At 37.7% G+C, this 26,793-nt stretch overlaps 2 protein-coding genes across 3 annotated transcripts in view; both read right to left on the reverse strand.

Moving 5' to 3' along the window:
* Positions 1 to 1,809, reverse strand: part of LOC125230102 (CBP80/20-dependent translation initiation factor) — a 34,862-nt gene extending 33,053 nt beyond the window's left edge. For both annotated transcript variants that reach the window (XM_048135120.1, XM_048135119.1), the window contains exon 1: positions 1,657 to 1,809. In XM_048135120.1, coding sequence (XP_047991077.1) covers positions 1,657 to 1,797 — 141 coding nt within the window. In that variant the 5' untranslated portion in view covers positions 1,798 to 1,809. The remainder of the gene's footprint in view (positions 1 to 1,656) is intronic.
* A 561-nt stretch (positions 1,810 to 2,370) lies between these two features.
* LOC125230332 lies at positions 2,371 to 23,953 on the reverse strand. The gene is made up of 4 exons (XM_048135462.1): positions 23,948 to 23,953; positions 20,398 to 20,579; positions 4,383 to 4,455; positions 2,371 to 2,509 (listed from the first exon to the last, which is right to left on the reverse strand). The coding sequence occupies exons 1-4, from the start codon at positions 23,951 to 23,953 to the stop codon at positions 2,429 to 2,431; spliced, it is 342 nt and encodes a 113-aa protein (XP_047991419.1). The 3' UTR covers positions 2,371 to 2,428.
* Positions 23,954 to 26,793: the final 2,840 nt, after the last annotated feature.

A 26,793-nucleotide genomic window follows, 5' to 3' on the forward strand; every position in this document is an offset into this window, starting at 1 on the left:
TCTAAAGATGAGAGGTACTTTATTTCTTAGTATTTAAAGAGGCATTACATCTAAACCTATGTTGAAACTTTAGTTGGTATTTATTAAAAGCATTCTTGAATAATTGATTAGGTAGGTAGAGCCATGAGTAAATAGTGTGCTTGTTCAAATATTTAGCAATATCCTAGGCTGCCATCCAATGACCTAACGTTTTATTAGCAGCTCTGGTGCAATGCAACCGGACGTAAAAATATAAATTTTTGTGCAACTGCGCATGTTTCGGTATTTGTTCTAATGGAAACATACATACAATCACGCCAGTATCCCATAAAAGGGTAGGCACCAGGCAGAGCACATGAAACTACTCAAGTTTCAGTGCTACTCTTGGCAAGTAAAGGTGGGTTAAGAATTTCACCACCCCCTTTACTCCGGGGTTTTCGTAGAAGTCGACTGTGGGATAGGCATGGGTTAAAATGTGGCGTAGGCGAGAGGCTGGCAACCTGTCACTGCAATGCCATAGTTTTTTTTTTTTTTTTAATACCACGTCGGTGGCAAACAGGTATACGGCCCGCCTGATGGAAAGTTTAGTTTCGATTTCTTTCTAATGGAAAAATCGAATAATTCGCATTTAGGGTATTCCACTACTACGATAGATGTCGCTCTCGCTATAAATATTTACACACATGTTATATTATTGTATATTAGGGACTCATTTTTACCTCTAGTCAAGTTTGTGCGTGCTTGGGGATGTATTGATAGTTCAAATTCTGTATTTTACCGGTATACCTATATATTGTGAAGGTCGATATAACCAAGGCAACTAGCTAGAATTCTGTCAAAAAGTTCAAATACTAAGAAGGAATGCAATTTCAACAACCTAAAGGCCGACGAGGTGGCAGACGTGTGGGTGATTAGATCGTGCGCCCACGCATCCAACGTAATAACTTCACAATCACTGCATAATTACTTTATGATCGTTGAATAATAGATATTATGAATTATTCGAGTGATAATGAGCATTACAGTTGACTGATTCGAGGGATCTAGGCCCTAAGGTCGAAATTTGCTCATATTTTTATACGAATTACCTGTTAGACCGTCCTTATGCTTAAGCAATAGTATGTATTTGAAGAAAAAAAAAAAAGGTCTCCTAATCTTTTTGAGCCAATAACGGTGGTAATGGGACTGGACAAGTTGACATCGCCGGTTCTTCCTTAACACGGATCAAATTGTAAAACGTACCTATTGTTTTTGAAAACACCAACTGGTAAAAACACTCTTGATATTTCAAAACAGATGACAAATTTGCATTTTATTCCATCAAATGAGTGCATTTCATACGAAGTTTGTACTTGACGTCTTGTCCTGGCTCGTGGAATTGATCTACTTTTGCTAATAATTCTTTTGGTGCTTATTGAATGAGGAGGCCGCCATGGCGGCGGCGCCTGTGCAAGTGTCTAGGCATGTCACTGTCATTCATATGTGAGAGAGAGGAAAAACATAATTATCATCTTCTCGCTCTCACGTATGAAATTATTATTTATCTGTGCAATGCAAGTGCAATGGACTAATAGTGTGGCGCCATCTGTCATAACCTTTGAGTGTGCCTCGTCATTACCCCATGGGGGTACAGTTGTAACATGAGATGAGTCAGAAAATGTTTATTGTTCAGCTTACCTGATTATGGTGCATGTTATGGTGCGACTGAGGGCGGATGAAACTGCGCTCCCTCATTATAACGCCAGGCGACGCAAAGTCCTGCATCCTGTAGCTCCTCTGCAGCCCACTACCTATCTGTGTTTGCATCTCGTTGCTCATGTTGTTTATCTGTGCTTAATCGATTTGAAAAAATCTACGAAAACAACTTTTTTATCTGTTGCTATGAATTTTCTGCCGATTTTTTTTTACTCTGTGGTTGAAGCCACTTCTTATATTCTGTGGTTACGAATGATTAGGCCGGATATATTAACTCTGTGTAGTATTATCTATGGTCGCGATTTCCCGCTTATTTAGCTGTCAAACTTTAGGTTTGCCGCGTGTTTTCAAACTCTTTGGTAGCTACTGTAAGCTCTGGTATTCACTTTTATTTTTAAAATTTTCCAGTTTTTATTATTATTCTACAGACAAGACTCAAAATATTTAAATAAATAGATACACTAGATGAATGACTAGTATTATAGTTATATTAACGCAATGTCACACTTATTTTGGTTATATCTATGTACAACATCAATAAATACGTACAAAAAACTAACTATACACGTCGAAAATGCGAATACAAGCTTTAACAATAATTGATCACAATTTTGTGACGTCACGTTAGAGATCAGATCCGTTATATATGCATATATAAACAAGTACGCGTCTATCGTGGCCACTGATAGAGCGTTGTTCGAGTTCGTTTGATACGACTAAGATGAGAGCAGTGCAGCGTGAGGTGCCTGACCCGTCACCGAGCGATTTGTATTTCGAGACCGCTGTTTCTACGGCGTCTCGAATCGTTTCGTGTGGGCTCTTTGAACCCTATAATCTGAAACAAGAGAAAAACAGGTAAGTAATGGGAATTATTAACAATCAGCAGTTGTTAGCAACTTCGCACCGTCTCACTCAATCCTTTCTAAAGAAATTGACTAACTTTTAACTCTTCAATAACTTTCCTTCACTGACAAAACTTTAAACAGCATCTATCTTTGCCTTGTTCTACCCTCAATTAACCTCTGCCCAATCAATGTGAGAAAATCTATTTCACAGAACGTGCACCTGAGTCAGGCGCATCTCAAACTAGTTCCAATAGGTATACACATCACTGCATACAACGAAAAAAGGAAACTGCCAATTACGTTGGTATGTACGGCCACATCAACCACATGCCACAAAGTGGATGCTCTATTCTTAACAAATCCTCTCTAGGATTACGACCAGTATACTGTGAACCGTAAGCTCTGCGTAGTCACACGCGGTATCAGGTCAAAGTTTGATTAGTTGTCCGCCATGTTTAATTTTGAGAGTACAGTATTGTTTAATGACAGTGGGAAGTTGGCTATTACACATCGGTATTGTACTGTTAGATTGGATGTTTAGAAACATCACCTCGTTGTATGTAACATCAGGTCATATAATGTAACACCAGCGTGGAACTAGCAGAGTGCATTGAAGTAAGATTCGAAAACCCTTTACCCCTGAATATCGGAAACTTTTGGTTCCTTTTCTGGATTTTGGATAAGGTGATGAGATTGGTAATGTGGGGGTTTCTGCTAAGCGAAGACGCTATCTAACGACAAGTCCAGGGCTAATGGCAAAGGTTCCACAAGGATCTAATAAACATTTAATTGTTTTGCTAGGTAGGTAGTTTATGAAAACCGCTATGTGTACTCGCCGGCCAGACTGGATTTCTGCGCTTCGTTAGTCGGTTCATTAGCGCACTAATGAAATGATTCACTGAGCACAGATAAGAGCTGGTACCTTGTAAATATTCTTTCAATTGTTTGGTTTGTAGTGTATACTAGAGATGGGCCGAATATGGACTTTGCCGAATACGAATATTCGGCCGAATATTCGGTTCAGCTCTTACCGAACCGAACATTCGGCCGAATATTCGGTTACGCCATATTTATAAAGGGGATGTTCATTAAAACTATTAAATGATTGATAATAGTTACATATGTTACAACCATGTTTTTATGATTTAGTGGATAACTAAAACTTAGTTAAAACTACTCTGAACTCTTCTTAACTTTTAAACTACGGTTTTTTAACTTTTTTACAAAACAATTGTATTTATATTCTGACGCATAGGTTTCTCTCTTTTTAGCAGTTCCTTAAAAATCTACTAAAATAGGAGCTTATTATCCAATGGAATACGTAAGATCTTCATTAGTTATTTACTTTGTTTATTCGGTAAATATTTGGCAATGCAACCGAACTATTCGGCCGAATACGAACATTGAAAAACTTGCCGAATATGCCGAATACCGAATATTTACCGAATATTCGGCCCATCTCTAGTGTATACCTAGTGATAAAAATACTCGTGTAGAAAAATAATTGTCCTACATATCACGACTCTTCTTTTTCTGTACAGACAGAAGGCGTAACCAAGAACTTCGAAATGCCTACTGCTCTGGTTTAATTGTATTGCACTTATTTTACCACAAATTGTGTCTTTATTAGCATCTGCTGCTAATCAGTCCATGCTTGCTGCCGACGCATCTTTTGGCGACACAGCGCCGTGATATTGGTTACCAATTTTCCACAGCGTTGACTAAACACCGTAGCTGAACTGAGGCTAGTATTATCAGCTGCTGCGAATGGATTATTATCGCCTGTCGATTCTATGGTGTGGGATGTGGGATCTCTCTAGCCTCAGTAGTCTGTACGTGGTAAAATGCAATGCAATGACTCACCGCTCTCTCGTGGTGCGGCGTCTGTCGTTTGCTCTGCACTCGAGACTCGTTCACTTTACTCGTATTTGATTCACTGAAACAAAAAGGAAAGGTGTTAATTATGTCATCATTCATCTCATCTCATTTATAATTTTACGTACAATGAACTCTACAATTTGATACAGTTTGGCAAGTTGCATAAAGAGGGATCAGTACAAATTTTGCGCACCAGTTTCGGTAATATAAAAGCACCAGTGCTCGAGAGTCGAGACGCTAATGTCCAATAGATGTAACATTTATTGATAATGACTAAATATTGAAAATAGCATAGGGCACTGTTAGGCACTGGTACTATTACTATTACCTTACCTACTTATTGTTGGTGACTGTATTGCGCTTTGCATGGATGGAGGAAAATTAAATGAACGTTCTTGTAAAATGGGTATTTTTGTAAGTATTGTTTATAGCAAACAAAATTATTCTAGAAATTGTTGAGAGCGGTAATTCTAATTACCTATTTGTTTGTATTGACGACTAATTTCCCTTTCAACAAGATAAACTCATGTACGTGCGAAATGAAAGTACTATACTTTCCTACTAGGTAGTTCCCACCGAATGTACTTAACTTTAGTTAACAGTTATACCTACAGGTAGTTTTATAACTTTAACGATTACTATATACGTTTTATGTTTTACAAGAACGTGGGTAACCTTTATCTTACGTTATTTTGCTAAATAACTGCACTTAAGTCTACAGCCGTCTTCTAACAGTGTTTATAAAACCTAGAACCTAGCTGCTAAATTACTGAACAAACAGATAAGCGAGTAGAGGCTATAGCGTAATGTAGGTATGCCTAAAAAATAAATTGCGTTTTTGGCAAATTTAATTAATTATACCTATGATGATGATGTGATTCTGTTATGCCTCACTAGGGACATAGGGCTCTTAAGTTTTTTTAACGTTCAAATCCACGAATCTTATCCAGAATCTGGAAATTTTCTTTCTGAAGCGATCATGCGCGACTCCAGGGGGGGGGGGGGGGGTGTCATGACCTCCCTACGGGGGTATGGAGCCTAGGCTGGCCATACAAATAGACCACGTGATCCCCCCCCCCGGGAGGCCTGGGCTTTTACCACGTGACCCCCGCCTGGGCACGAAGCTGGCTCCGCGCTTGGAAGCGATTCTCTGTATATCTTATGGTTCCTGGCAATAGTGTGTATTAGAGAATACACACACACACACACATGCTACGACAATCGTAAGGATTACATAACATGATATTTAAATATCAATACAAGTAATCAATATAATCGGTGTAACATGCCAAAGACAATGCAATGGCCTAGAGCCCAGCTAGAGCCATACAATGCATTATGAACACAGAAAAGACTTCGACTACCGTCAATCTATCGCCTATCTTAATTGAACGTAATAGAGTGCATTAGTAACAGTTTAAAAAAAATTACAGTCGCCATCTTATATTTCTGAGCGGACAAAGTGATCAAATAGACCAGGAAAAATAGCTTGACCTGGACATAATTCGATAACCGTAATTTTCTTTTTCTGTCGTATAAAGTATCATTAGTGATAGTTAAAATACAAATTATTAATCAAATTAGGGTTCTGATTCAATTTAAAAAAAAATAAAAACGAACTTTGAATAATTTTTGATTTTATAACTAAAGTATTAAATGTAATCCGGAAAAAGTGCTTGTATTATGTTGTGACACCTGCATTTCATATAAAAACATCTAATTTTTATAAATAATTCATACAGAACTATCATTTATAAAGAAGGTTTAGTAAGTTACACATTTTCAGGCGTATTTCACTAGAAAATATTGTTAACCGTAATCCTGCAATTTATTATGAATATAATATTACGTGTGTTGATAAATTATTAAAACTTATACCAATACTTTTGGCGCTTGTTCAAAATCTTAAATATTGATAATTTTAGGAAAGGAAAAATACTTAACTAAATTGAAAGATGGTAAATTTTGCCGTTAATATATTCTTAGTACTATACGAAATCAATTAAACAACAAATATGTAAGATTCATTACTTAATTGATATTTTTCTTACTTGCGCTTTAATATGAACGTTATTACCTGCAGAATAAGGTCGTGCACAGAGTAGGTATAGCTAGTATAGTAGTAGCGGGAACGGGCGGCGAGTCGTCGACACGTGTTTCGCTCGGCGATATCAAGGGCGCCGCGTTTTCAAAACGCTTCGATAACAAATATTTCACCGTCCAGTATAAGAGAGCTCATTATTACAAGTGACAAAAGTCATACAAATCAATTAGTCCGATAGGTCACGTTAAACTGGTCAAGTCGTTAGCTCAATAATAGTACCTATCGAGCTTGACGAGATGCTTGGATCACAACAACGTAATATGTATGAAAGCTTGCGGCGGCGCTTAAGACTGTATTCTTTCGAGTCGTGTGTAACGTATTTTGGCGAGGCAAATTTGAAGCACAGTGCGTGTCTGTCTCACTCACTCTTACGGTAAACCTAATGAACTGTTTCACTTTCAGAGGATTTTTGAAGTAATTTGGGTAATGTGACATTGTCGCGGTGAGGTCTTTCCGGTACAAATTTATCGGTGGATCTTTTCGGATTTGTGGACGATGAGCCGATGCGATGTCGCTTCATTTTGAAGTGTCGACTCTCGCAAGGGAGTTCTTAGAGGACCGCGAGGAGTGAATGATTTTATTTTATGAAGTTTGTGAATGATTTTATTTTGTGTGTATTTGTGTGGGCATGAGGTGTTTGTGTTGCGAGAGTCAAATCAATAATATGAGTGGTACAAATTTTATTAGGGGGCCTCATGTGTGAGAAACTCAACACTCGAATGCTGCGTAACAATGCGAGCCGAAATCGCCTAATCGGAAGTGTCCGACTTGGTATCGACTAATCTATACACGTTGTAACATGAGAAACCAGAAATCAAAACCTGGTTTCTGGTATCTGGTACCCGGTAACCGGTATCCGGTATCCTGTATCCTGTATCCGGTAACCGGTATCCGGTAACCGGTATCCGGTAACCGGTATCCGGTATCCGGTATCCGGTAACCGGTATCCGGTATCCGGTAACCGGTAGCCGGTAACCGGTAACCGGTATCCGGTAACCGGTATCCGGTAACCGGTAACCGGTATCCGGTAACCGGTAACCGGTATCCGGTAACCGGTATCCGGTAACCGTTAACCGGTAACCGGTGACAGGTCTCCGGTATTCGGTGACCGGTAACCGGTAACCAGTAACCAATGACCGTTAACCGGTATCCGGTAAACGGTGACCGGTAACCGGTAGACGGTAACCGGTATCCGGTAAACGGTAGACAGTAACCGGTAACCAGTATCCGATATACGGTATCCGATATCCGGTTTCCCGTGTTCGGTTTCCCGTTTCTGGTTTGGTTTTGGTTTTGGTTTTAGTTTTAGTTCTGTTAGTTTAAACAAAAACAAAACTGAAAACGAAAACGGAAACCGAAACGGGAATGGAAACGAAAACCGAAATCGAAACCGAAACCGACACCGAAACCTACACCAAAACCGACACCGAAACCAAGACCAAAACCGAAACCGAAAAAAATATTTAAGTTCCTAGAAGTAAAGAGTGACAGAGATAGCACTATAATTATTTAAGTTCCTGGTAGTAAAGAGTGACAGAGATAGCACTATCATAATTAAAGTTCCTGGTAGTAAAGAGTGATAGAGATAGCACTCATGTTAGTCAAACTCGTGGTATGTGCACTTCCCGCACACAGTAAAGAGTGACAGAGATAGCACTATAATAATTTAAGGTCCTGGTAGTAAAGAGTGACAGAGATAGCACTATAACAATTTAAGTTCCTGATAGTAAAGAGTGACAGAGAATAGAGATAGCACTATAATAATTTAAGTTCCTGGTAGTAAAGAGTGACAGAGATAGCATTTTTGTTATTTAAATTTCTGTTAGTAAAGAGTGACAGAGATAGCACTTCTCTTCTTCAGTCGGTCCCTCAATGCTGAGGATCGTGACATCATGTCATTCTGTTGAAGACTAGGTCCCTCCATAGGCATCTATTCCTCGCCAAGCGCATGGCCTCGTGCAGTTTTAATTGCATGGGTGCAGTAATTTGAATGCACCATCTAGTAGGGGAGGAGCCTGAGGTCTCGTGCCTTCAACTTTGCCCGTCATAATGATTCTCTCCAGGCTATCTGGCGCACTATTGTTATTTAAATTTCTGTTAGTAAAGACGTAAAGAGTGACAGAGATATCATTCACGTTGGTCAAAGACGTGGTTTATGGACTACTATTTGGACCCCCAATGTCACGCTTTTTTAATCCTTTAACATGGATTGTCACATTTAGTATGACGTAATATATGAATGACGCCTAAAGATTGAGAGAGACAGCAATATTGTTCTTCAAATTCGTGGTAGTGAGAACAGGGTGCGTAGCCGAATGGCACAAACGCTCACGAAACGAAACGCTATAGTAGATATCTATCTCTATCGCTCTTGCGTATTGGCGCGACAGAGCCAGACTGCGTTTCGTTTTCGTTTCGCGTCGGAGAAATGGCATTCGGCTACGGGGCCTGAACAGAGACAGCACTATGTATCGCGCGGCCGCCGACTACGCAAGTCACCGCGTAATTATAATAACCGTTCGGCTCCTTTTTAGATCGTGTACAGTCAACAACACAGCTGGCAAGACAAAGCGCCAAAAATATGTATAGAGTATTTTATTTCCTGTACAAGTGTTGGTACTTGGTACATTAAGGTGTGTGTGGTTGGCACTTTATCTGTATTCACAGCTGAGTTGCTGACTGTACCAATAACGATCAACTATGAACTTTTGTGGTTTGTTTTAAATAGTTCTATGCAGATATAGATTAGAATACCTATTCTATCGGTACTTTTTGTATAGGTTATTATAATAACTGGACAAAATAATTATAATCAGTGCCGGCGCACTCCGCGATCACGATTCTTTCGCCGAGCTACAAGGCCTTGATATATAGGATGTATTATTTTATCAGCAACAAAAATATGTGATGATATTGAATTAAGGCAAAACAAGACATATAAACGCTCTCCATTATTTCCTCCCTGGTTTATGAAGCTAGAACAATGATTTTTAACACATACGAAATTCGTACACTGAAATAAAGTGATGATACTATAAATATACTCGACATTCAAAGTCGATAATCTAGTGACGTGAGAAGTTATTGATATAACAGAATTTTGCACAAAATAGGCTCACCCTTTGATGTTGAAAATGCCGCCACTCTATAAAACAAACAGACCGCACACGAGCAGCCGACATTAAATTCTATTGCACGGCGCGAAGGTCGAAAGCCGCGCCCGCACCTGGGCGTAGGTAGCGAGATCGGGTGCACGTGCGCTTACCTTTGAAATCGCCGACACGCAGGTGTCGCCGTTCGCCCTCTCTTTTCATTTATGTTTCTGTTTCAATCGGTTAGCCGTTTGCCGGCCGGCAATAAAGGTTGTTTTTTTAACCGACTTCAAAAAAAGTAGGAGGTTCTCAATTCGACTGAATGTGTTTTAGGGTTCCGTAGTCAACTAGGAATCCTTATAGTTTCCCCCTGTCTGTCTGTCTGTCCGTCCGTCCGCGGATAATCTCAGTAACCGTAAGCACTAGAAAGCTGAAATTTGGTACCAATGTATCAATCACGCCAACAAAGTGCAAAAATAAAAAATGGAAAAAAATGTTTTATTAGGGTACCCCCTACATGTAAAGTGGGGGCTGATTTTTTTTTCATTCCAACCCCAACGTATGATATATTGTTGGATAGGTATTTAAAAAATGAATAAGGGTTTACTTTTACTAAGATCGTTTTTTGATCATATTAATATTTTCGGAAATAATCGCTCCTAAAGGAAAAAAAGTGCGTCCCCCCCCCTATATTTTGAACCTTATGTTTAAAAAAATATGAAAAAAGATCAAAAAAGTAGAACTTTATAAAGACTTTCTAGGAAAATTGTTTTGAGAAAAATACGGAAAACTACGGAACCCTACACTGACCGTGGACCGACACGCTCTTGGCCGGTTTTTTTTGTATGTATGTAACTCGATATCTCCGAGAATCGTGGACCGATTTTCAAATTATTTTTTTTAATCGAACGGGTATAACCCCGAGATGGTCCTATTGGCACCAAGTCGGGGTCTGATGATGGGATCTTGGAGAAATCGAGGGAACTCTTCAAATGTTATAGGCACATGTAATGTTTTTAGTGTATTTTTAATAGGTACACCAATATTTACGATTGATGGTAAAAATTTTAATGTCGCTGAGCTGATGATGGAAGGTCAACTCCTCAATGGTTAGGAGTTAAAGGATAATATCAATAGGAACCACTAAAATCAATAAATAAATAAATTTTTCTTTAATATAAAACCGCCATCAAAAATAAGCGCGTTACAAAACACGGAGAAACTAAAACGCAAAAAATAATAAACCTTTGAATTCAGATTTCTTATCGTATTGCAATAATCTAAACATCCAAATTATAAACAAATCAATTATTTTTGGAGTCGGGGCCAGCCTGGGTATGGTTGGGTGGGGCAAACAGGCATGAGGGATAAGAAATCTGAATTCAAAGGTTTATTATTTGCATTTTTATTTGACATTTTATAAACTGTACGAAAAAGATCCGGATATTCATGCAACTTTTCCATGGTTTCGAAATATCTGTAATGTTCGGATAATTTTCGCATAGGGTGAACCCAATATCTCCTGTGCCTCTGCATATTGAGAATTTGCAGCAAGGCAAACGCATCTTCATCATCGGACGAGGAAGACGTTTCCGCAACGAAATCAGCCTGTATAATGACGCATCGAGCCGTGTTTTCACCTCTTGTGTGTAATTTAGATTGCGTCCGCGCCCCGTCCGCGCCTCGTCCTCGCCACGCCCGCGCCACGCCACGTCCGTTGTGTTTATTTTAGACGTAAGACGCGCCCCCAGGCGGCGCGGCGCGCGCCACGCCGCCTGGGGCTTACGTCCTTCCTATACAAAATGTACTGAGGAGACGATTTTTGAATTACACTCAGGTGGCGTGGCGCGGACGTCCGTTGCGCGCCCCGAGACACGCGACGCTCTGGTGTGGCCGGTACCTTACGTCCCTAACCTATTAACCGATCCGCCGCGGTGACGCGGCCGGTGCGCGGCGCGCTCTCCCAGGCCCGCGCCTCGCGCGCTCCCCCCGCCCAGCGACAGCCGCTCTACGACAACTTTGCACCCTTTTAAATTACTGACATTTACAGTTTCTTAAGCGCGACCTTCACAGTATTAATTTTGATAAAATCATGATTATAGTACACAAAAAACTGGTCTTAAGCAAAAAAATCTCAGTTACAATTTATACCTACTGAGAAATTCATGTTTATTTAAGCGTTAAAAATATATGTTTAAGATCGGTGCTAAATGTCTATATATACTCAATACAATGCAAATTGATATATATATCATGGTCACCATTTTTACCTACCTAGATATTCACATTAAATGAAAACGGTAAAAAAAAGTACACAATCAGATTTATTTTCTGTGTAATATCGCTAATAACTGATCGCATCTGAGTGCACCACAAAGTTAATCTAACAAAGTTTTCGGTTAACTATTTTGCTGTTAGCGAAAAGTGGGATAATGTACTTTATCTCATGATTTTTATAAGATATGAATACGATCGTATTTTTTTTTATCTATGTACATAATTACTATTTGATGCTTAATAATAATACCCAATAAAATATCAAAAAGGACGAGTTATTGAATTATGTCCAGGGTACCTTACTTTTACTCCACTAAAATATCGGAATACACGCTTTAAGGATTTGGTAATAGAAATGTGTTCGGATATTTATGAGCTCAGATGCCGACTGTGTTTAAATTCATAGATATCTACACAATCTTGCGTCTTATTCCATTATGTTAAAAGCGAAAGATGTTTACATATATGTGACGTTGACAGCGGGTGTGTCGGAGCAAACATGATGTCATAGCCAGTATAGCCACCTACTTCTTCGTTTGTTTTGTAGATACGGCGTAGTATTGATGGTGAAGATATATTTTGGGAATTGGGGTAATGGGAGCATTTTCGCTTTTGTTTTATTCTTTGACAAACCTTTTTATAATCAAGCTTTCTCCCGCATGGCGCGTCAAACTCGAAAACGACTGAACGGATTTTCATGCGGTTTTCACAGTTTTGGAGAAGCTAATCGGTGTATAATGCTTTATTTGACGCTAAATGCAAAAATCTATCCTAACAATAAATTAGAGATTACAATGTACATCATTTCAAAAACAAAAATATTTGATGTTTTGTGTATAGGTTACGTGTATCTTTTCAAATGTAAATTTTAACCTGTGACTCAGTACCTAAAAGACAAACTCTGATTCACGCATGAATTGAGTTAACACGAGTGAATTACTAGTCTTCCGCTTCCAAAGCTTTGCGTACTAAATTAAAATAGGTTTGGGAAAGGAGAAAAATCGTAGAATATTTAAGATCCAAGACATACATTCTACGATGCTTCTCTTTCTGCACAAGCCCCGTAGCCGAATGGCATTTCTGGTCATTTTCAGACTTTCGGACCCCCCAACCCCCAATTAGCGAAAGTTGTTAACAAAAATTAACTCACTGTCAGTTTTATGACGATAATTAAGCATGAAATTTCTATAAAAATATTGTTTTTGTGTTAATTACATAAACTTTAAGCGATAATCTACATTCAGAATGTGCAAAAAGTAAACTTTTAGACAGATTTTATGCTTAATTGTCGTCACGAAACTGACAACGAGTAAATTTTTTACAACTTACGCTAATTCCCAAATTCTGAAAATGCCCGCGACGCGAAAGGAAAACGAAACGCTGCGAAATGTAGTCTGGTTCTGTCACGCCAATACGCAAGATCTATAGAGATAGATATTTGCGAGCGTTTGTGCATTCGGCTACGCATGCTGACTGGCGCCACCTCAGTTTATGTAAGAAGAGTCCTACAGGCATAGTACAGGCCGAGATAATTTAGCGCTGTTCCTGTGGCTACGGCCTAAAGAGTGAAATTAAGTGAGGCTCACAGAAAGAAACTCATTCAGGCCAATCATCTTTCGGAGTGACTTTATCCGGTACTCAAGCTAGAATTACAACGCTGTTGTAAAGTGTAAATGACTATTATGAACGTACAACTACATCCTACATTAAGTTCCTTCACGACGTTTTTGTCGACTTGTGGTATCCTATTGCAAAAACGCTCTATTAACTCTTCAATTCCTTGGAAAAGTGTCCTTGTACTGTATAGTAGCATAAGAATCACTCAAAAAGATTAAGATTTCAAAAGAAAAGGATTCACTCCCAAAGATTTATTACGGGACGGGTTAAGTAGTTTATAATAGAGAGAATTGTTAGAATCAGTTATCAAAGCGGATCCCAGATTCCCATAGCCGTGGCGAATGCCGAGATAACGCAAAGAGGATGACGACGAGTTGATAATAGGGAGAATAAGATAATAATATGTACATCGAAATTCTTTTTAAGTAAAGTTTTCTTAGTCAGCTTTCACAATCCTATGAAGAGTGAATAGAGAAGTAGAACTATTTTCATCCACGACGAGGCATCGATGACCATGATCGTGCCAAATAATCAAAACCTTGCAATTCTTTATTGACGGAAGTTAGTTTTATTTACTTATTTGAATAGCTCGTGTCATCGGTAGAGTTCCTGCTGTGTTCCTACTCCTACACGCAAATCAATCTATGCCACTAATTGGCAAGATGCGTGAAGGATTGGCGCGTGGCGCTGGTTGTCAGAATTAGTCTGTTCGGAAATAAAAGAGTCGTGGAATGTATGGATCCCTACCCTATACTCACACAGACTTTATAATACACTACATTTTACTGCATTATATTTGATACCTAGAACATACACTTAGCGTAGCGAATAAGATTGCCACTCACGACTACTCAACTACGTTAATGTACCTATAGATTAGTGGCGGGCAAACTTTTTCCGGGAGAGGAGAATGATATAAGCAATTTGGCTTCAATTTGTAGGTAGGTACCATTCCGTACTCTATCAAAGAAAATACTATGCGTAAAATTGCCGCAAACCTATCGTGTCTCAGCTCAAGTTTTTACCGTCAGTTTTTGCACGATGACTCACAGTGGATCCAACTGCGCACTTTATGTCCTCATCGAACTTGAGTCAGAACGATCATTTATTTGCTGATCCAAGGATGCGATGCAGTTTATGAATAGAATAGTTGTTTATCTTGCACCAAGTAGCTGAAGTACCATAGAATATATTTTAGCTTTTGCTTGGGAATTGGGATATTCTTCGTGGTGCGAAAGTGATCGTTAATTTTCAATGACTTTTTTTTAGATCCGTAGGCGCTAGGGGATGAACATACACTAGGTAGGTATTTTTAATTTTAGATCTAGAGGTAGTAAGGAATGGAAACTCAAAAAAATTGTCACACATTATCAAGTTCCTACTAAGGAAAGTTTTGCGACTTGTGCGAGATCAGGGTTTCCATGAAGTGCTAAAGCTGTTCAGTTTAGGTGGTGAGAGGGGACGTAGCTACGTAACAACTGCTATATAGATATTCCGACTGTGCTTAGCTTAATGAACAGACAGATATTAACAGGCAGTATATTTGCAGTTAGATTGGCCCGTAATTCGATTGTTAATGCGCGTCGCGGCGCGGTCCACTGCCCGCGGTACCGTCAATCATTCCTAGACAAGTAGACACGATATCGATGACTGATACCACAGTATAAAACCAGTAATAACTCTTCTTACAAACTTCACGCCGCGCGGTGTGTCCCCCTCCCTCCCCTCGCATGCGGCGAAAACATGCGAAACTGGTGATTATTGGGCTGGACAGTCGGGGCCGCGTTTGCGCGCTGTGTTGACGTGTTGAGTTGGGGAGAAAATGACGTCAGCACCGAAGACATATTTTCGTTACTGTAGTGTTTATGGGTGTATGGAAAGTTCTCAAAATGCGGAAATGTCATTCTTTAGAATTCCTAGACACCCAGAAAAGTAAGTGGTTGTTATATATTTGCAGTGTTAGGTACATTATTGCTTACGTAAATGGCGTAAAAGTGAGATTTAAAGCTAGAATGACACATTAAAATCAATAAGGATTTATCTGTAACGACATTTAGGTAGATGCTGCGATCTATCTAGCTCGAAAGTTTGGTACCTACTTAAATATTGTGCAAACATCTATTCAAACATTTTATGTAAATATGATTTCGTCAGTATTTAAGAAACAAATACGTACTTGAATCTTTATTAGATAAAAAGGTAGAAAGAGCGTTGGTACTAGCATAGCGCCATACACAGTTACTAATACGAGTAGGACAGTAGGTACCTACGTTTCTAGTTCAAACGAATCTTTTTTTTATTGTGATGGATTGGGTGTATTCTAGAGAAAACATATAAAATGAACACTTAAATTAACGCTTTTGCAATTATTGTTACACAATCTACTATTGCGCGTATGAGAGTAATATATTTATAATGATTTTTTGTGTCTTCAATACTGACTAATGTGGTGTCATGACGTGGTATTGTTATACTAAAACCTACTTACAGTTAATAGTACCTATTAGATTTACAACAACTTACATTGTACGAAGTCGATTATAGTAACGTTGTACATGTACAACCCTGCGTGACCTTGCGCAGTAGTAACGACCGCGCCGCCGCTGCCGGAGATTAACTACTGATATATCCTTATACTGTGCTGATACTGCACATTTTTAGCGTGGTCACGAAAAACTGTAGATAATAACAGCCAAAATAACTACACTGCCTTTTCATTCATGATCTTGGCTGTTCCGTACTTCCGTACCGTCATCGTCAATTAGATTTTGATACACGAAATATTATACACGAAATTATGGCGAGCTTATAAATAAATATTATAGGACATTCTTACACAGATTAACTGAGGCCCATGGTAAGCTCAAGAAGGCCTGTTTTGTGGGTACTCAGACAACGATATAATTATATATAATATATAAATACTTATAATTTATATACATAGAAAACATCCATGACTCAGGAACTAATTCTGTGCTCATCACACAAATAAATGCCCTTACCAGGATTCGAACCCGGGACCGCGGCGTAGCAGGCAGGGTCACTACCGACTGCTTATGGTGAGCTTGTTACCAGTAGGCCTAGCACATAATGGCCGCGGGAGTATGTCGCCGCGAGATAGATGACACGTCTTTGTCTAATTGTATTAATGACATAAGGACAGGTAGTCTATCTCGCGGCGACATACTCCCGCGGCCATCATGTGCTAGGCCTGCTGAAAAAACTTCATAAGTTTTTACTTTAACTTTCCACTTTGATTTTTGATGCATGATTTGAAATTTTTAAAAACGTATTAGATTAGAATACAGGGTGAAACAAAAACCACATTGACATTTTTCAAAGGGCGTAAATGCAATTGAAAATTATACTTTTTATTTAATTTAGATTATATTATTTATTCATAAGCATTTACATGACCCTTATACGATTAGTTCATATCCTGGCTCAAATCAATTTATATATTTCTAGTATATTTCTACCACAGAGTAAATTAAGTGCAGTTCAAATTAATAAATCTATATCGACAATAAGGTGGACTGCATTGAGCCGTCACGGCCGTTTAGCGCCTTTTTTGCTGCCCACAGGATCCACCTACGACTGCTAACGTAATATAACTGACACAAACCATATACTGTTCGAACTCATTGGCTAATAAGTATAATGTGTTCCGAACTAAATCGAGGGCCAAACTGAAAGTTTTTAGAAAATCAAAACTAAGCAAACTAGCTATGTTATTAGTTTTATTATATCTTTTTAAAATAGTGTTCCTTCACATCAATACATCGCTGCACCCGATGGAACCACTGAGAAAAGCACTTTGCCCACTCGTCTCTAGGGGTAGTTTTTGGGTCTCTGTCAAATTATGAGGTATCCAACGGGCACAAAGCCCCCTGAGTACTAAATGTCCATGGAGGATTTTGTGCACTTGACTCATACCAATGCCTAAGGTTGTCGGAATATGCTGGTAGGTCACTCTTTTGTCAGTCTCTATTCTATCATAGGCCGAACAACACTGATGTTCTCTTCAGTCATCGCCGTAAATGTCCGTCCCTCACGCTGATCATCGGTGAAATTAGTGCGAATATTATTAAACCAGATGTAAACAGTGCCACGAGATAGGCCAAACGAAGTTTATTATAACTGTTTTGTTGACATCGAAAGTCATAGAAAATCATAGTACAAAAATTTTCGAGCGCCTCGCGAAACTACTGAAATGAAACATACAATTTTAATTTTGCTGCCAAATCATAAAACAAATGATAAATGAATGAAATGCACACACAATTATATTGTCAAAGAGTTCTATTTTTAAAATGTAAACTTAATTTTGAATTATATTCTTCACAAGTTCTAAAAACTTTCAGTGTCGCCCTCGTAGTTTCAAAAAAGCTAGTACGAATGGAATAAACGAAACTTTTATTGTATGACTGACATCCTTGGACATCCTGTATCGGCATACAGGCGCACTCTCTAGAGCTTCCATTTCCATTATATTATGTATTGGTTAATCTGTCACACACATGAACATTTTCATTCAATCATTCGTTTCATTCGTGTCAGCTCTTGTGAGTTGACCTGTACCTACATCGGTATTTACGGGCGGTCTAGACAATCGAACATAAAGGGGCAGGGTAATCCATAAACCTAACGGAAGTTTATGGCGTCACAAAAAATAAGTAAATTAGCCAATTTATTATCCAATCTAACTGATATTTAGCTCAAAACCTGAACGGTTGGCTAGTAGTAGACTAGCTAATAATAGAACAGCGATCGTCTGAAGAAATCTCTGTTACAGATTGTACCAAAAACATTTCTCATTTTTCTCCGGGTGTTCTCTACAAGTCGCTAGTCAACAGATTCTCATAAAATGTGAGCTTTTCAGCAGTTTTTCTTTTGTTATTTCTATTATTATTTATCACAGACCAGTATTAGTATTATGTGTGTACTTCTATCATATCTTAAGTATAGTTGAATCAAGTTAAGTTTTCATTTCACCGAGTTTACTAAGTAATTTTTTTCCGTCTGGTAGATAAAAACAGAACAGAACATGGCCATTATTTTTGTCTCTTTGTTATTTACGCCGGTTACAGTAGGTACATCTTTGAAACAAAAGACAGTTAAATTAATTAGCGTAAAATTTACTCTAATTACCTACCTACTCTTAATTTAGCAGGTTGGTCTACATTGAAATCGAAAGTGCATAACTGCATACGCCTACAAACAATTATAATTAATTCAAAAAATATCCTTGGAAGATAATTAAGCAACGAAAGTGTTAATACTAGACTAATTTTTGCCTTATATTTTGAGAACCTATGTTTATTTTATATTGTATAATGAATTTTCTAGTTGATTTTTTAAAACGTGGAATACCGTCAACAATGCCCACATACTTACGCGATTCCTATAGGAGAGTTAGAGTCCAACTTGACCAAGCAAGTAAAACAATGAAGTATATATGAATGTTGCTGCTAAAATTTAAATTTTACGCAACAGTCATGTAGTATATACGCGTAGTGTCTTTAAACAATTGTCCTCCAAAGTTAGTTGCAGTTTCTTGCTTGTCTATAGACAAGCTGAAAATAAATAAAATTGAATATACGGTGCATTAGGGTAATTACGAAAATCGTCTAATTACGAAAGTTGCATTAAAAATCACCATTATTTCCATCATATCAAGATTCCCCTTTCGGAATTACCAGACCATTTCTGTCATTCGGAATTACCCTAATGCACCTTACATATTCAATTTGTGTCTTCTCTATATATTTCACTACGTCTCTACTTTAATTTTAGGCTAAAAATGATAGCAATTTATGTAAATAATTAAAGGATCAAACTACGGCTTTATTACTTCTAGACTTTCTAGTCCACCCTATATTGTATTAAGAGAATTCGGACTATTGAGAGATCATCATTTAAATAATTATTTTCGACTTTTTAGGTGATAACTTATAACAATTAAATATTTTTTCCAAGATTGGGTCAAAAAGATTTAGCAAAAACGTCACTTCTGTGGACAATATTACAAAAGTTAACGACTCTGGTACATTCGTATCCCGTTTTTCGTATTTGAATGTTACTGAAGAATAAGAAGGTAAAATTAACGCACATAATTAAATTAAGCATTGACTTATGAAAGTAGATATTTTGAAATTCATTTGTTTCCACTACATTAACTTTTTGCCGTTCTTCGCTTTAACTCCTCACACAACGTATTAAGTTAGGTAACAAAAAAGATAATTCAAGCGATTGCTAGAGGTAAATTTCAGGGGTGAGTGACCCTAGTCAATAGACTATGTCCGTTCGCTAGGTATCTCAGTTACCTAACGCTAAAAATGCAGTTTTACAGTTTAGTAAGCCAGTATGTTCCGCGTGGATGCAAAGAAACTTGAACTATTTTTAACACATGAAACTTTTCAGTCGTTTCACGTTTGGATACGTTTATGATTCCTTTTGAACTAAAATAGTTTAACACGTGCTGTAGCTGTTTACTAATAGAGTACGAGTATAAAATAACAATTTAACATGTGTTTTTTTATTGCGTGTTACGATTTCCATTCATACCATTGTCGTTCGCAGTCGGTAGTACATTAAGTACGACGGGCGGCGTACGAATTAATCTTCAGCTATTTGGGCCAGGCCGTCCGGCCAGCCTATTGGGAACAAGAAAATCTATTCTTCATCGTGCTACACTGATTATAGAAATCTGTTAGCTCAGAATGCAGCATGCAGACTTTCGTTTTCACATTGCTCTTAATTTGTAGAAAATCTCGAGTTTCAAACACGAATTTTCGCGGCTGAAATCTCGCTGCAGCTTCCGAAATAACGCACTAAATTTAGCCTGACCGAAATCATTCAAATCGATCACTTGTGTGCCTAAAGCATTATATTTTCTCACTGGACTTACCAGAATCGCGCTCGCAATCCAATCGGTCGTTGGTATTCGTATTGGTGCACTTGTATGTATTTCGATACCGCTGATCGCGCGCGCAGACTCCGGTCGTGTGTGTGGCGCCCGCCCGGGCGGATTGCCGACTGGCGGTGCGCGGGCGCGTACTGCCAACCGAACGGACTGCGCGAACACTGTGTCTATTGGTGATTTGTTTCGTGCTTTGTCGTGATCAAGATCATCTTTCTATTCGGCAAATCAAATATACTTATGGACATGGACAGATATTTTCAAACCTTTTTCTAAAATGTGGATAATTTCTGCTAGAAATTAGGTCAATAATAGTCAACATACACATACATATTACGATTTTTACATGTAATAATTGTAGGCCGAAGGTTTTAGACAGCGCTTGGATGAAAAAGGGGCAATAAAAACGTAGGCGCTTTTTAACCGGGGTTACTTACCGATTTTATTTAGAATATCTAAATCATTAGGTAATAAATTCAATTTAATAGTCAAAGAAAATTTTATAATTATCGTAGACCGGTACACACTACGAATGGCGGCAATTTGAAAACTAAAGTTTTCAAATGGAAAACATTCGACACAGTGTCTCTTGAAGGAAAACACTGAGGCACTGCATCAATATTTTATTCTTCTTGCATAGCTAAACTTACTAATGAATACCTTAACTTGTGGAATAGGTAGGTATTTGGCGAATAATAAATATGCATTTCTTCCTTTTCTCGGTTATTTATTTATTACTTGAGTTTCTCTTCAGATATCTCATGCAATAAATATCAAGCAGTTTTAGATAATTTGAACTATCTAGCCAAACGCGTAGTAGCAATGGTCCTGCCTTCAGTTTATATGGCCATAATAATCCAGTATTAAGGCATAGATGAAATTAATTTAAATTAAGTGTTAACTTTGATGTCAAAGGAATTTCACCCTGGATGAAAAGTTGCCAACTTTTTCAATCACTGGTACCCATTGAGTAATTATTACTTCGTAATTAGTCAAAGCTGGTACCTCATGCTTTATCCTGATAAGTATGTTTAGTAAGGGTTAGCAACTTAGCACATGATTGATTGACATACGGACGGGTAGTCTTATCTCGCGGCAATCATGTGCTAACCCTGCTGGAACAACTATAAATGCACAATTCATAGTTCCAGCCAGTTCTACTTTTCATTACCAATTTCCTTCCTCTCCATTTTCATTGTCGACGTCAATGGTCATAGCACTCAAAGCTTAGGACTTGGATGCACGGCTTTCCGTACTTACTAATCCTAACTCGGTGACGCCCTGAGGAAAGTCGATGTATTTTTTTCTCAACTTTGTACCTATTTATAAGTTACTAGCTTTTGCCCGCGGCTTCGCTCGCGTTAGAAAGAGACAAAAAGTAGCCTATGTCACTCTCCATCCCTTCAACAATCTCCACTTAAAAAATTATGACAATTCGTCGATCCGTTTTGCCGTGAAGGACGGACACGGACAAACAAACAGACACACATACTTTCCCATTTATAATACATATTAGTATGGATTACCAAATTAGTCACGGATATTTTTACGGCTAATAGTACCTACTCCGCTCCTGGAGTACCTATATTTATGTATGAAACATCATTAGGTGTTATTAGAAAACAACTGTGCTACCACGTAAGGGCCACCATATTTAGTTTTCCTATTTTGAATTTGAACCTTATTCTATGAGTAAATCGGTAAGAATTTCGTTTGTTTCAAAAATCAATGTAACAATGGAAATTCAAATCAAGAGTGAACAGGCATCTTCTGGGCGAGCTCACTCCATCGTAGGCCACGTCTTTGCCTTTGGCTAGTCTGTGGTCAAGAGTAAGCCCATTTATAATAAAAAAAAAAAAAAAAAAAAAAAAAAATCTACTTGGTTCATGAAAGATTCAAATTAGATTGCAACAACTATGTATCAACCAATTGGAATTGGAACCCTAGGCCACTGTAGGACTATGTCATAGTAACTATAAATCAGATTGTAAGAAATCTCTTATTGCTTGTCGTTTTGACATGGTTGTAGAGTGGCCTATTTTAGGGTTCCAACTGGTTGACTGTACATTGGGACTTACGAGGTTAATAAAATAATTAAATGAAATCTCTCTAGACACTGTTAACGTGACATGAGAGGCACTTACATTATAGGGAATGGTTATTAGAAAATAAATAAAAATATTTTTTGTTAAGGAAATGAGAACAAAAATATCATATGAAAATGTTTTGTAGTGAAAGTTAATTTTTTTGATGTCAATTAACGTCTCTTAAATATCCATGTCTAATTTAGTAACACCTATACACCGTGTTTCCGGTATCACTCAAAACCTCAGACACCCCAACTGATTTTTATTTTTTTAAACGTATCTACAATATTCATTTTTTAATTTGATGATTATTATTTTTTCAAATTAATATTAGTATTATATAATAGTAATTAGGTAAGAGTTCAATTTGTTATGACTTATGATAAACTTTAAAATTAAAGTGACGCACAACGTCAAACTCGTAGCGGAAAAAATAATCGTCCAAGTAACCAGCCAGTATTAATACCCCTAAATACTGAAAAAGGTATACAACCTCTAGCAATATGATATGCACAATGTTGTATTACGAATTTGTAGAATGGGCACGTAAACAATAACTAATAATACAAATTAAAACAAAAAATATTACCCCCATCAAGATATAGCTCAATCGATTCTACTCTCGATTCTGAACAAACGGTTTTTAGGTTGTTAAGTGAAACACGGTGTATAAAGTAAATAAAAAAATCTAGGGGTGAGAATATGGGAAAAAGGAATGAATCTAATAAAACAACTGCGCCTATTCAACAATTTCTTTGCATCCACATAACAAAATAAACTTATCGTATTTCATACAGCTAGCCCAAGTCATACATTACCAGCTGCCTGACACACCAATCAATCAAAACTTCTTTCTTAACTACACCGAAAAAAGGTTTAAATTAATTAATGAAATAACATACATGTCTCCACACTATGGTAGAGTTACCTACATCCCGGCAAAAAAAAAATGGGGCGGCACCGTCTATGTAAACCATTTTGCATGTTGCATAAGACTGTTATTGAATAAATAAAATGAATGAACTAAAATCGGATGCGAGTTCGCGCGACGTCTAAATGAATAATTACAAATGAACCTTAAAGAAAACGTCTAAGGTTCACATTCGATCGTGTGTGTCAAGCAGCGACATCTTACGTCTATACTTTACACTAAGTTACAACTACGTCACTCTTCCGTTTGTGTGAAGTAATATTCTCACTTTTTTATTTAATTTACAGGTTTACAAGATACAGTCATATTATAAATAGTTATGTCACGAGCAAACATCTTAAGATGTGCTTTTTTTATAAGTGAATCTGAATACATAGGTAGTTTACATAACAATTTTGAAGGGCAATACTGTTTTTATAACTTTGTCGTATAAATCTTATAATATAAGGAAGTTATCCTCCTGGGACCCTATGTATTTTTTGTAGATATTAAAAACCAATTTCGAACTTGTATACAATACAGTCATTCTTATTTCCAAAACAAAATAATTGCTTCTCGGTCTTAACCTCAGGGTAGTGGATACATTTTTTTTAATTAATTTCAATGAAGACTACGTAATATCCAATTTAAATATTTATTAAATAGCATATGTGACATAATAAGAAAAGTTTTATTTAAATCACACTTTTCTATTTTGTAATACAATATCGTTTCAAAGGTTTTAAGTGTTGAAATAAAATACACCATACATATTCAGTAATAAGTCAATTTGCCAGCAATTGTTACAATAACTTACAACTAATAATGTACATACATTGTCAATCAGATGCCTTTAACTATGGAACTAAGTTATAGGGATACTTATAAATCTGTGGTTAGTCAGGAACAGTTACTCTGGTGAATGAAATAGGTGTTACACCATAAAAATGGTCAATGCGCCATTTTTAAGTTGCAATTTTAAATTGGTTTGAATACTTCATTGCCTGCATTTTTATATGCTGTTCGCCGTTTGTTATTTAGGTAAATTTGATATATTATAATGTTGTAAACGAAAAATAACTCCTTAAATTTAGGGTGTCTGCAAAGTTACATTTGTGTGTAAATAATAGTTTGCTCAAAATCCACAGCATGAAGTCATTCAATAAAATCATATTTACTTATAATAAACGAAAATAATTATTTTAACTTAAATTGATAAAATAAAATAGTGAGATTGTCTAAATAACATTTACCACGGAATGTCTAAAACAATGAAAATTAACTACTTACAACGAAAATTAACTAAAAATATAACATAAATAATACAAAAAAAATTGAATATTATGCTACAATATGAGATGATTTGATGAATTGAATATACAGTATGTAAACTAACGAAAACCATTTACTGTAACCCGTAAATGTCCAGCACGGGAAGCATGGTCGCGCGATAGACGATAAAATAGCAGGCCGTCCCTATCGCACTATTTGTAAGTGCGATAGGGAAGGCCTGATATTTTATCGTCTATCGCGCGACCATGCTTCCCGTGCAGGTGATACTGAGAAACTTTTACTATGGGATCAACCCCGAAATCACGAAAATATCTTCTGACAGTTTCATAGGTAGTTTTATTTTATAGTAAGTATTTCCTATGGGAGAGTAAATTTTTATTTCGCGTTTTGGGTGTTGGTCCCATAGTAAAAGTTTCACAGTATCACCTGGACATTTACGGGTTACAGTAAATGGTTTTCGTTAGTTTACATACTGTATAGACAACATAGTTCTTAAGATAATAACAACATTCTTCTTATTTCTTTCTTTCTTTCTAAGAATCGTATATGAGGACAACAATTATTCTATAGTATTTTGTGCAACAGATACATACAGTCAGCAGCAGAAGTTCCGTAGCGGGCAAGGTGTTCAAAATGAACTTGAAACGATCTTATTTTTAAGACAATAAGAGCGTGTTAGGATCATTGTGAACACCTTGCCCGTTACGTAACTTCTGCTGCTGACTGTACAGTCAGTCAACCAAAAGGTAGTAAGCGATGAGTTCTCGGCGATAGAAACGAACAAAAGATACTCGCTCCGTGTAAATAAAAGAGAGAGAGAGAGCGATTTATAGATTATCGCTCGGCGACGTACTATAACTCGCTCGAGTTATCATTTCGTCTATTTTTAACCCCCGACGCAAAAACGACGGGGTGTTATAAGTTTGACGTGTCTGCCTGTGTGTGTTTCTGTGGCATCGTAGCTCCCAAATGGATGAACCGATTTCGATTTAGTTTTTTTTTGTTTGAAAGCTGAGTTAGTCGGAAGTGTTCTTAGCCATGTTTCATGAAAATCGGTCCACTATGTCGCGGTCGGGGTTTTTTCAAAATTTTAATTTTGTAGTTAGGTTATTCTTAAAAAGAAGTTGATTTGACTAGGAGGCAAGTAGCCTATTACTATACTAATTATGTATCTCTTTGTCCACAGACATTTGACCACCACTGCCCTTGGGTGAACAACTGCATAGGGCGGCGTAACTCTTGGGTCGACTCGTTCGTTTTTCGTCACGTCACGTTCCTAAATTTGTCCGATTCTGCTTTCGTCAGCCATTCTTCATTGGTCAACTTAGTCTGCAGTCATTATCGTCTTTGACCATAATGAGTTGTTGGCTTTTTACTTATTTCGACTCAATCGTTTTTCGTCATTTCGTATTTGGTCATATTCTTAGTTGGTACCGACTACGAAAAAACACGAAAAACATAGATTTAACAGCGAACATGCCGATAGAAGATTATGACGAATACAGAACGAAACGAATTAAGATAAAGATGAACAACGAAATTGACCGTAGTTGAGAAAGACCATCGATGATCGTGACGAAACCTCCATACACATGTTGAGCATATTCGGATTAGGTTATATTTACACAGGTTCGACTATTTTTTGTTCGTTTCTATCCCCGACAACTCATCGCTTACGCCGTGGCTTGCGTGGGCGACGGTCGCGCGGCGATGCGACGCATACGAAATCAAACCTTATCGATATGGAAGTATGAGACGCGACGGCGACGGTCGCGCGACCGTCGCCCACGCAAGACACGGCGTTACTCGTTTTTGGTAGGACCACCGGACCAGTGCCCATAATCGCTCGGACTTCACTAGTGTGTTAAGGCCGAATTACGACAAACCCATATTGTAGCAAATACTCACTTTGGTGGTCTAACTCTGGGGTACTAAATGCTATTCAGCCGGCGTATCATGCTTCTAATTTTATCACTTATCCACGTGGATAAGACGTCTGTCACGCTTTAGCAAGTATGTCAGTGTGAGAGTGACAGATGTCTTATCCACGTGGATAAGTGATAAAATTGGAAGCATGGTAGGCCGGCTGGTGAG

The sequence above is a fragment of the Leguminivora glycinivorella genome, chromosome 10 (assembly GCF_023078275.1).
Source record: "Leguminivora glycinivorella isolate SPB_JAAS2020 chromosome 10, LegGlyc_1.1, whole genome shotgun sequence".
NCBI lineage: Eukaryota > Metazoa > Arthropoda > Insecta > Lepidoptera > Tortricidae > Leguminivora > Leguminivora glycinivorella.